Here is a 12889-nt window from a genome sequence, read left to right as displayed (position 1 = left end):
TGGCAGCAGGACAGAGTGTGGGGGATTGACTCAACTCAACAGGGCCCATGTTGGTTATAATGAAGGAATATGTCTATAAATATTAACCAGGTATTTATCTAAATAAAAAAAAAACACACTACTTGCAGATTAAGTTATGAAACCAGTTTTAGGTGAAAAATCTGCTCCACGAATCCACATGACACACACAAGTGTATTCAGCTGTTTTTTATCACCTCTCTGTCATGCCATATTAACGTAATAAACCTTGAGAAGGTTTTATTTTTCTCCTGTTAAACGTTATAACAAAAAACAAAATTGCAATCTATGAAGCAAGCTGCCAGTCTAGGGAGTCCAACCTAATGACTGTCCTTTCAACCAGCCCCAGAAGCCTAGGCTACTTATCAACTGCCAGCCAGCCATACAGGCAACATTAGAGCACAATGTACTTACTAAGGTACAGCAATCTGTCTTTCTCACTCTCTCTCTCTCTCGTCTTCTCACTCTCCTTCTCTGCTCTCCCTCTCCTCCACAGTAATCAACAGAGGCTTATGTAACTCTCTCTACCTGTGCTTATCTCTCTCTGACACACACCGACAGGCGCACTGGCTGCCTTACTAATAACACGCTACCTCAATCTGGGGAGGGGGAATGGGTGGTGGTGGTTGGTGGGGGGAGAGTTTGGGGACGAGAAACGAGTAGTGTGCAGTGGGTGGGGACAGGCAAGGCAGGAGCGAAAAGGAGAAAAGGAAAGAGTGGGAATGAGGAGTGCGGAAGGAAAGGACAAAAGGAGAGAAGGTGATGGGGAGAGTGTTAGGAGGTGACAGTAAAAGGATGATGATGAAAGGAAACGGTGCTATTCTTGCCTGCTCCTGCCCAAACAAAGCCGCTCTTTCTCTAAAACCCACTATCATTTCCCCAAACACTGACTGACTGACAGAGAGAAATGACTGCTCCTCTGAGAGACCAGGAGGGGAGAGAGGTAAGAAACCTGGCTGCTGGGTAATAAAACACACACACACACACACACACACACACACACACACACACACACACACACACACACACACACACAGTTGATCCATCTAGTGCACTGTATCCTTGTAAGCTGGCCCATATGTTCTCTGAGAAAGATGCACGCACCAATGCACGCATGCATAAGCAAAATCTTGAAATGTTTTCAGGTTCCATCTCCCATCCTTTTATCTTTAATTTCTGGAGCTGTATTGTGCCAACTGTATGAAATGATTAGACTTGCCTTTCCAAAAGATTTATAATATGGCAGAGGCAGAAAGAAACACTCTTCCTGCTGTCTTCTAATTAGAGGCAGAAAAAAAATGCAATGTCCTTGTTTTAAGTAACATTAGTGTGCCTGGGTACAGATGGTGTTTGAAAAAGCAGCAAGGGGAGCGATGCAGATACTTTGAAGAGTGGAGGTGCCCTGTGCTTTAGCCTCTGTCAGAGCAGAGTTTCAACCATCTGTCTGGTGTGTGCGCGCATGTATCGATGTGCATATCTGCATGTGGCTGTGTGTACGTGTGTCAGCCACCACAGAGATGGTATGCACTCTAAAGATTAGAGGGGAAAAAAATAAGTAAAGGCAGAGAGACAGGAGACGATAGCTCGAGTCAAGGCTGCAGTCATCCCACCTAGAGGGTGCACCTCTCCGCTCGCATTACCTTGACCGTTCTGTTCTCTACTACTGGACAGGTGGAGAACAGGGAGTCAGTGTGGTGTCAGTCTGAAGGGAAGCATCCATTATTCAAGTCAAGAGAGGAGAGAACATACCAACTGTACAGAGGAAGGGTAGCTCCTTTGCGAAAAGACAGTATTACTGAAATTCACAAGTACACCAAGTACAACCACAAATAGTCTGAATACAAGAAGAAACCAAAAATCAAACTATAGAACCATGCGTGTTTGTGAGGAGACTTCTGAGGCCCCTTTTTTCATAGTATTTTGGAAAGACTAGCACAAGCAGCACTGTGAAATGGCATTTCCCTGACCTTGAAATGCATGTTGTTTTTGGTATTTGTGTACCCAGCGCAGCAGGCATGGCGCTAAGGTGAAAGAAGAGGCAAAAAGAGACATGAGCTCCATGCAGATTAGGCAGCACAGCAAGGCTGTTGGAGTTTTTTTGAAAATTGGCTTTGATTGCGCACTGAGATTTGAGGGCCTGATCTGTTGCTACATCACAGACATATTTTTGATTTGATTGCACCAGTAAGAACAACAAGAATGGAAAAGTGCTGCCACAGAATAAGACTGTACAACATAAACAACAGTAACTAAAAAGTCTAATGTGACTGGAGAGAAGGCCTTTAAAGCCATGTGTAATGAACATTATTGAATGACTTTTTCCTATCATCCACAGTTTCAGCATGTGTATATATATGTATATGTGAATGTATGAAAGCTTTCTCTGCAGGCTCTTAATTAAAATAAGCCAAAGATCAGAGAGCAGTGTTAGTGTGCACAGTGATGCATTAAATGGTCTATATTTAAATCATGTGCAACCAATACCAAGCTACTGCAGAATAATGCCATAAATATCAATGCATCTATGCAGTTATAACTTCCTGGGGACACTTTGGACTCAGTTAACACAGTTTGATCACAAATAGCGAGTCAATAAAAAGTAATGCTCCTCTCTCGTTCTCATCTCTCATTATCTCTCCAATCCTCTGTTCATGTCTCTCTCACTCACACTTCTCATCTAAAAATACCAGATTACAGGGGATGGCAACTGTGTACTTTCTGGCATTTCTTTCCAGGTTACAAAGGCAGGTAAAAAAAGGTGTTTCTGTTAAAGCAAAAATAGCTTTGGTTAAATTTTCCTGGGGTGAGTCACGAAGCAGGTAATCGTCAGACAGTTTTATGAGCAGTGCCATTATTGTTGCATGTAAACATAATTAAATTCTTTATAGCCTCAAACAGAGACGGTGACTGCACAGCTCTTGTGTTGATCACTGAGTTCCAATAAAAATGTGCAACGTTATGCACGCCAAACAGTACATGACTGGACTTTCAATACCCTCATAAACGATTCAACCTGTGCGTGTGGCAGCATATTTGTAATGCCGCATGTTTGTGCAATGAACTCCTTTAAACAACGTTATGCTTTTTGTCTTGGTGGAGCTAGTCTGAGACTTTTTCTGAAAGCTCCAATATACACACGACAACTTGGCAGTAAATTCTATTACAATGTCTGAAAAGCTTTCAAACATGGACGCCTCATGCCAGCCAAATTTCAAGGTAACTAAACCTTAATTTAATGCTATTTTGATCAGGAACAACTCCGCAAATCATACAACTGCAGCTCAATCCCAGATAATTATTCAATACACTTTTTATTAATAACACTGGCAGTCACCATCTCGAGTAGTGTGATGGCATGAACAACTTGTTACCGTGGGAATCTTTCCCATTGCTACCCTCTAATCCCACATGAAGGGAACATGGCATCAGCCTTTTCACAGCCAATCCTTACACACACTGAGCAGCAATTTACTTTCACATCTGAGCCACCGTTTATAGAAGCCAAGTCTGTGGATCAATTGTATTTGCAGTCATTGATCAGGTAAGTACTGACCTCTGCTTGCATACAGGTCCGGGACGAAGAACTAGGAATAGCCAACTATCGATCCAAAGCTGTCTCTGATATTATATCTGTTATCTGTTTCAAATTGAGGCTAGTCGAAACCATCTGCCAGAGCACAGGATCACGGCCTGGCTGCCTTCCCTGAAGGTTAGAAAGGAAGGCCAGTGGGAATCCAGCCAGCACTATTTGCACTGATAAAGAGACAGAATATGCTTATCCATTCAGAAGGAATCAATAGAGGGTGAGGGGACAGTGGAAGAGATGGACAGATGGAGCAATATCCTTGTCAAGTCGATGTTGTGTTCGCTCTTTGAGTCTCTGGGGCAATTTGGCAGTTTCAGTGGATTTTGTTTCGGGTGCCTGTGACTGTGAATGATGCTAACAGTGATGTTTTGAAAGTTCCTTCTTGTCCTTATGAACATGAGAGTGACTGCAGGGTGCATCTTGTTGATGAGGAGGTCATTTAGAGAACAGACTTCATGTTCCCAATTTAGCAGAGCAGGAGCTGGGGATCATCAGCCCATCTGCCAATGGTCACTGGAGAACATCCGTTACTCCAACAACTTTATGTAGCATTGCTGCTTCTTTGTATTTCTGTCTGTGCATCACTCCCACAAATCACAGCCTATTTCATTTGTGTGGACGATGTAAGGGTGTGTCTCAAATCAGTCGCTAGTTCAGGGGGAAGAGTGAATCACTAAGTGGATTGGATTTTAGTCACTGATTCAATAAATATGGGGATGAGTCACTGATGACCGACAACAAGACTTTAAGGCACCACAACAACATCACATCAACAACTAACAGTGTGTCTGTACAGTGAAGTCACGACGTCTAAAAAATTAAACTCTGAAATTAAAAATAAACTACACAAACTGTTCATATAGCTGTGGCAATGAGTACATTTTCTTCTCAAGGAGAAGTGACTGGAACAATGTTGCCATAAGGACATCCATTCCTATAGCTGACCCCCTGAGCAGTACATTACTCACAGAACCAGGAACGGGTTTTGACAGAGACCTCAAATCTGTCTGTCCCTCTTACCCTGTCTCTCCTTTCATGTTCTGTACTTATATTTTGGGCACTCACAGGAGAGTTTTCATTTGTAGCCCATTTTTCTCTTCATAGAAGCGTGTGTGTGTGTGTGTGTGTTGTGTGCGTGTGTTGTGTGCGTACGCCTGTACAGTAACAGAACGGAGAAAAAGTCAAGTCAATGATGCCAGCATACTACTCTCAGGGCCCTTCTAAAGTCCTCCATGTTTTTAATCACCAGCAACTCTAACATCTAATTAATCATTAACATTTCTCCTGCTGATCCTTAGTTCTCTGGGGACACCTTGCAGAACATCTCTCTCTCACATTATCTTTGTTTCGGTGTGTGTGTGCATACAGTATATGTGTGAATCACTGTGTACTTCAGGTTTGTGGCAGGTGGGTAGGGCGGTAGTTAGGATAGCAATTAGTGTAGTCGAGGGTGTCAGCGGGTTCACAGTGTGAAAACGCCTCCTGCTTGAGATACATAAAAGCGTACTGACCAATACACCTTTTTACACTGCTGCATGTAAGAATTGTTTGCCTGCCAATGACACAGTATAACCACCTTCTAAATAATACAAAGTAAAAAAAAAAAAAAAAGTGAGAGTGGTAATGGTTCTTGTAGTGTCAGAAATCAAATAATATTTCTTCTGCTGTGAACTATTCCATTAGCTTTGATATCCTCTTGGAGCAAAGCGATGTTAACAGCACTGTGTGTGAAATATAACAGGTGGCCAACAGCAGATTTTCCAAGCACAATTAGATCAAAGGTTGGAAAGAAGTTGAATTTGGTGATTCATTTAATTTAGTTTAATTTATTTCCGAAACTCAAAAAATAGACAGTGTGTAGTAGAAAGTAATGGGGTATTCTGAAAATTGATCAAACTAATGCATGAAGATTTGAAAAAATAATTTGCAACCAAAGCTGCTTAATCTTAAAAGTGATTTATTAAATGTTTATAACATTGCAGACAGATTACCTTTTAAAAGTGCACCATACTGGTGTTATATAGAATAATTAGCATTTGCTTGTTGTTACAACACAAGTTAATTGCCCTTAATTTAATGATTCTACCTTGTTTGTCTTTGTCTCTCTCTTGTTGTTGGAAATAAATAAGACTAAGAATAGGGCAAAGCTGTTGGGTGTGTGTGTGTATATGTATATGTATATATATATATATATATATATATATATATATATATATATATATATATATATATATATATATATATATATATATATATATATATATATATATATATATATATATATATATATATATATATATATATATATATATATATATATATAAAATAAAACATACACTGCAATATTAGCATGTTGTGAGCAAAATTATTCTTATTTTTATTTTAGTGCATCTAATGCCGTCTCCAAAGAGAGATGTGAGAATATTAAACCTTCAGGTTTCAGCTGTAAATTGCAGGATGTGAAAGGAACGATTATGTGAAACTCATTTATTTTCTCAATTGAGCATCTTCCTTTGATCTGGGTGTTCATATTATTCCCAGTGGTGGAAATGAACTGCTGCAGCACTTTATCTAGACACGCTCGTGAGAACACTCCACTTTAAAATTGACCTCGCGCCAGTCAAGAGTTAACACAATGAATTATTCAGTCTCTTGTGAATGCAACCTATACGAAATGCATCAAAACCATGGCTTCCTGTGACCACTACTGCCTGTGTTGAGATTTATTTTATTCCTGGTGTGTGTGGCCCAAGCTGAGAAGCTAGAAATCGGAGATGTTTCTGTGGCTGTGGTTGAACGGATATGTTTTCTGTAGCCTGGCTCTGGGTTGTGTGGCTGTGTTGTTTTATAGGGAGTCCCCTGGGTCTTAGTAGCATGGCAGTATGACAGGTCTGTTAGTTAAAACAGATATGCAGGAGATGTGCCCACTTCATCTAAATGTGTGCTGATGAGGGTAGAAATGGTCATATCTGTTTTTTTTGGGGGGGTTTTTTTCACGTTCCCCTTCCCTTGCCCCCCTCCCTGGCTCTCCCTTCACTTCCTCCCTCTTCTCATTTCCTTTCCTTCCCACGTAGCTGCTTATCTACGCTCTCTGTTACTTGCTTTTCTTCCCATTTTCTCTGCTTCCTCCCTGCTTGTCTGCATTCCCCTCTGTCTCCTTTTCTCCTCTCCTTTGTTTTCCTTTCCTCTGCTTTCCCCTCTCTTCTCACACTCTCTCCTCCTCTGCTCAGTGTGTACAGACAGGCGTGCGCTTCACTGCCAGCAGTGATTTATTCTGCTTAGGCAAATGAGTGTGGCTTACAGCATGCTGCTCCCTTTCTGCTTCATCAGTACACATTGCACATAACACTGGAGCAGGTTGCAGCCTGTAGGCACACACACAACCCCTGAAATGGATCTAAGAGACACGCTGGAGGGGTTCTTCTGCAATACAATGGGCTGATGTGATTCATTCTTGTGTTTTGGATGTAGTGGAATGTGTAATTGAGCATGTATATTACGCAGCTTGTGCCTCTCACAATAATGACTGTTTTTACCATGGCAGCCTCAGCTGGGGTCATGGTCTGAAAAAAGTGCCTATTGAGGTCACTCACTCACTAGTCAATGCTTGATGGATATGATTCAAATCAGTTCCGTATGATACTGACAAGAACATTTTCTGATAATATATACAATATATCATGGTGTGGTGAAAGCATAAAACACAATCTAATCACAGTTCAGTGCAATGAACTGTATCACGCTTGTTGTCATTTCATCAAACCTCATATAAAATAAAACTGTCTGTAACCTGCAGGGGTGCACGATTCAGAAACTCTCATGATTCAATTTGGATTGTTGGGCTCAAGATTCAATTCAAACTTGATTCAAGAATTCAAACTATGATTCTTGATGGTAATAGGTGATGTAGTATATGACGGTACATATTTCATATGTATAGTGGTCAGAGGTGTAGTGCAATTTGTTTAAGTACCAGAGTGCATCTATGACGTACGCACATGCATGCACACGCACGGTTAAGTTGTGGCCTGTATGTAACCCCTGTTCTAACAGTGGCAAGTTTACATAGATCAGTCAACTATAAGCATATGATCAACTGTTGGACTGACTTCATGAACAGTTTCATCATGTTGAGAATATGACGCAGCAGTCAGACCAACATCCAGCGCAGTAGTATCAGATGATACCGTGGATGTAGTAGGTTGTAATTAGCAGGCTATGAAAATGTAGCAAAGCTAGCTTTCATTTCCAGAAGCACAAGCTGTCCAAGTTTAACAAGCTGGATTTAATATTTCTGTTTAATGTATCACAAATAAAGAAACAGTCAGAAGAGTGTATGATGAAAGAAAGGATGTTTTCTGCCCTTTCATCTTTACTAATTAATGAGTTTGAGGTAGAGATAGAATTGCAATTATAATGGGAATCAATTTTTTTGCACTATATTAACCTGTATAGCAACAATTTTCAGGGAACTGTTCAGTTTGTAAAATTATATCACATGATCATATTATCACAATATAATTTAAATGAAATTCAATTAATTAAATTATTATTGCACGTTTTCTGTCACCACAGATTTTTTACTTCATTGTTTTTCTTTCGCCTTACTATGGTCGACCACGATTCTTTCTCCTTTTGTTTTTCCTTTTGTTCAGCTAATACTGCTTTCCTTCTCTGCATCACTGGGTATTAACACACACAGCAAATGTTTTCAGTATACCACTGGAGAACTATTTTACTGTCACACTTGAGTTTACTTTTTTACAGTTTCAGCAGAGACAAGTGTGTAGAAATATGTCACTTCCAGCTGCTGTTTTTGTTTGGCTGAAGGAAATATGTTGCAACTTGAGCAGCAGGTAAAAAATCTTGATGGATGTAAAAGTATTTAATACGGAAGCCCTGAGAGGCAAGAGAGAAAAACAAATTTCACTGATCCATTTTCTAAGTCTGATCTAAATTGTTTTCTCACCTGTGTTTAAGGTTTTTTACCAGGATAATCTCTAAATTCCAATTTTTTCCCAAATGTGAGAGAAAAGGTTTTGCCAGGTGAAAGAAAAAATGGTCTACCACTATAATTTTTCTAAGTTGCTTTTTTTTTCATCTGTGAAAACTGATGAAAAAAAAAGTGTTGGCAGGTGAGAATTTTTTTTTGTCAGGATTTGTTGTTATAATATTCATTTCTGCAACAAGCAGCTGAAGTGCACTACTCACCCAGTCTAAATAGGACTAAAAGCATTCATATTTTCTTCCAGGTGATTTTTAAAATTCCTCCATGTATGCTAAGCACAAGGTACACATATTATGCGGTAGCAAATAATCTAATATTACTGTCATGTCTTTCTTTTGGCTAGAAATGTATTTTCATTGGCATTAATCAGCCATTAGTGTTAGAAATACTAACATTAGCCATTAGCTAGTGAGTGAAAAGCTTATCGTTCATGGAGAGATTAATAAACACCTGGAAGAAAACATGAATGCTTTTAGTCCTATTTAGACTCGGGTAGTGGGGCACTTAAGCTTCTTGTGTCCAAAATGGGTACAGACACTTGGCAAAACACTTTTTCACCTAGCACAATCATTTTTCTTTCAGATTTTCACAGATGGAGAAAAATGACATAGCAAAATCATCCTGGCAAAACTTTTTTTTTTTTCACCTGGCAAATTTTTTCCCCCAACAGTTTTCACAGATGGAAAAAACAAATTAAGAAACTCTGGAAAGATTATCATAGCAAAACTTTTTTTTTCATCTATTCTTATGTCATGAACACAGGAGAGATAATGGATCACCTGAATTTAATTTTTTCTCACTTGCCTCTCAGGGCTTACGTAATTCTGGATATACTTTCAAAATTGAGTGAAGTGGTTTAATTTATTTTCTGAAAAGCAGTTGCTCAGACATAAAAGACACAAACTGGGCTAATATTACCCATGTGTCCAAACATCAACATTCTCCCATGACCATACAAACAACACACACAAAATGCACACAGGCATTTAACAACCCATAATTGTTTACAAAATGTGTAAAATGATCCATCTAACTGCTTGTGAATGGCTGGAGGACATTTACATTAAACAGAATCAGGGGCACACAGTGTATCAATGCATACATATGGTATGTGCATAAGCCTTCACTATGAAAGTGTAAAGAGAGAGGAGGTGCTGCCCCATGGATACCTGTGACCTGGTCGACGAGGATGCGGGAGGTGATGATGCGTCCGTACTGGGAGAAGAGCTGCTCCAGCTCCTTCTGGGTCATAGTCTTGGGCAGGCCGCTCACGTAAAGGTTGGCATCACGGATGGAGGCTGAGCTGGGTCGTGCATATGACACCTGTGGAAAATGAGACAGAATTTTAGGGCTTGTATGAATGAATTAGTGCTCCTATACTTTATTACTTCCACAGGGAGGAAAATGTGACTGTATTTTCTTAGTACACCTTGCCTTGGGGATTGTTGTTGTCAGGAAAAGATTTAGCTGCTTAGAACACTGGAGAGATAAAAGTCGTTTGCTGGGGGAGGCAGAGGAAACTTTGCTCCCTTGAGTAGAAACCACAGGTGTTTTACTTTGAAAGGACAGCTCAGGTAGCCAGGGGAACAGGATTAATGTTTTTAGGACTTTGTCTAAAAACTCTGTTCATTCACACTATTGATTTCAAGTGCTATTCTGAGACAAAATTTGAATGAATTAAAAATGTGAGAGCAACTGTGTTGTGTTTTCAGTAGGTAAATTAATTTACACATTAGCAATGACCCTAATAGTAAGTAACCAAAAACCTTTAAGCTTTTAACCAAGCGCCATTTAACCTGGCGAACTCTGAAGAGTGGATTTCACAGTTTAGTTTTATTAAGCTGAGATGCAATATGTGTAAAAACTTTAAACATACTCTCAATTTTAGAGAAGCTGCTATTGGAGTAAACTGTTTGTGATTGTAACCTCTCAGACAATTCTTACACACAGTGTGCTGCAAAAACACATGGAACCATATACATATTCACAAGCACACACACACACACACACACACACACACACAATCCATAACATTTTTACCGTTGCAACACTCTCCTAAACAGCATGTTACCAACAACCCACACAGTTTCACTCAGTTCCACATTGTCACACGCTGCTCCTCCTCCTCATTTCAACATATGTACAAGACACACAAACACATGTCCGTAAACTTGCTGGGACACACAAATTTGAATGCTATCAGCCTAGAAATTACAGTGTGAATCTCTAATGGTGCAAATGTCTGGAACTGAATAACCGGTTTTACTGTGCTGTACTGCTCCCAGCACTTGCTCTCTACCAGTGAACTTTCACTTGTCACATGTTCTCCCCAACATCTTCATGAGCAGACTTCATTTTGCTCCAGCGAAAGTTGCATAAATCCCATTACTACTGCTGCTGACTGGAGCAGCTTTCCCTCGCAGTACTTTCATTACCTCTGACATGCGGAGACATAAGTCATCAAATGAGGTTAAATTCAGGCAAATATGGTGGATATACTGTCATATCCTTGAGCAACAGCATGGAAATCCTGCTGAACTCTAACAGTGGGAGAATGGGATTGGGAACAGCTGGCTTTCCCCACGTCTCGCTTCCCTTTCACACAGCTTCCTCTTTGGCCTCTCTGTTCAGCTCCTCTGTCTTCCTCTTCCTCTCAACATCTCTCCCCTTTTTGCTGCCTGGATCGTTTCCTCCTGCTTCTCTCCTTCCTTCCTGCGTGTTGCCTCACCAAACCTTTCTCTCTCTTCCAGATTCTGCCTCTTTTTTCCCCCTCTTTTTTTTCTTCTCTGTGTAGCTCTCCCTCATTTTCTCTCCTTGTCAGCCAACTCCAGATGTCTAATCCATCAACACCTCCTCAAGCTGTGAGCGGTATTGTGTACAAGTGTGGTGTGGTGCATGTGTGAAACAGGAGTGCGTGTGTGTTTGTGTGTGTGCGCGCGCAGGAAAGTTAGAAAAACCGCAAGTGTGAAGATTAAAGTGTTCACAAGCACACACTGTATAAATGTGTCTGAGATTATGTGCATGCGTGTCACTGTGAGCTCCTCTCACCTTTGGCACGCTGCTTCTCCTCACACCTCAGTAGGAAAGCAGCATCGCAGCCATCGCTGACAAAATCTGAGGTGTCATGGTGGAGGAAACCACAGCAGCGAAACCAACTTAAAGACACTACGGAGAGACACACATCGCCTGAGAGCATGTGAATCTCTGGGCCAAGCGTTTCCTCACAAGTGTAGTGGTAGAGAGTGGGAAGGGTGTGACATGAAAGAGCGACAAACTTAATTTTAGAATTACCGTGCTGCCTTTTAATTTACCTTGTTACCTTTAGGGTATTTCAGTCTGTTGTGCAGAGAGAAAGCAGGGAAAGGGGGTAGTGGGAGGGAGAAAATGAAGTGTGAAAGAGTGATAGTGCCAGACGGAGATGCAGAGTTGTCTTCTGTCATTACAAAGACAGCCTTTATCTCAGGAACAACTCAAGGCAACCTCTTGTGACATGAGAGTGTGAGAGCGAAAATCTGTGACCTCAGACTGCTACAGTCCAATCTACATATTGAAAAAGCCTATTTTCACTTAAGTCTCCATTTCAACAGATATGCTTTGTATCGTATTGTTCATATACAAGTTTTAGTTCTTGCATCACAAAAACACTTGTATATGAATACCAAATACCAGATCTGAGAACTGTAGTCTTCTTACCATTGGCACATTTCTTTATTTCTAAACTTATCTTGGATATCCTGGCCACAGGTTGACATTTATATGCCTTTCTAAAAGGATCACTTAGCTAATTAATATTCCAATATTTATTAATACCAAGATGCAGAGAGTATTGCTGAGACAACTTAGTGAAAACAAATTAGTGAAGAAAGCTAAATGTGAAAAAAATAAAGTGAATGTATGTATTTGTGAAGATTATAATTATACAGACTTTCGATGAAGCAATAATTTAGAATATGAAACTGAAGCTGTTCGGACACTGTGTAGAACTTGTCGATTTAATGAATGAGGAGCACTGCTCCTGTAATGTCCACACGCAAGCACTCACATGCCTGTGCACAAGCAAGCACAACCAGTTTCCACCTTTTGGCTCATCCAAACATTTGTAATCTTGGATCAATGACAGCCCTGCCTTGATCAATCTGTAGGTCACAATGGACCCTATCACATATATACATATGTATGACAAACACACAAATACAGACACCGATCTGCCCGCCATAAATACCTCATACTGCCACGGATCACACCTCAAACAAAGAGAAAAGCACTGACATATTCAC

The 12889-nt window shown here is 40.3% G+C and overlaps 1 protein-coding gene across 8 annotated transcripts in view; it reads right to left on the bottom strand.

Moving 5' to 3' along the window:
• elavl4 (ELAV like neuron-specific RNA binding protein 4) overlaps nt 1–12889 on the bottom strand; it is an 83255-nt gene that overhangs the window by 17249 nt on the left and 53117 nt on the right. For all 8 annotated transcript variants that reach the window (XM_071487764.1, XM_071487765.1, XM_071487768.1 and 5 more), the window contains one exon: nt 9782–9935. In XM_071487764.1, the coding sequence (XP_071343865.1) occupies nt 9782–9935 (154 nt within the window). The remainder of the gene's footprint in view (nt 1–9781; nt 9936–12889) is intronic.

This window comes from Trachinotus anak, unplaced genomic scaffold (assembly GCF_046630095.1).
Source record: "Trachinotus anak isolate AG129_WGS33_773 ecotype Australia unplaced genomic scaffold, CSIRO_AGI_Tana_v1 ptg000010l, whole genome shotgun sequence".
Lineage (NCBI taxonomy): Eukaryota > Metazoa > Chordata > Actinopteri > Carangiformes > Carangidae > Trachinotus > Trachinotus anak.
Note: the sequence above shows the minus strand (reverse complement) of the source record. Positions and strands in the feature narration are given on the sequence as shown.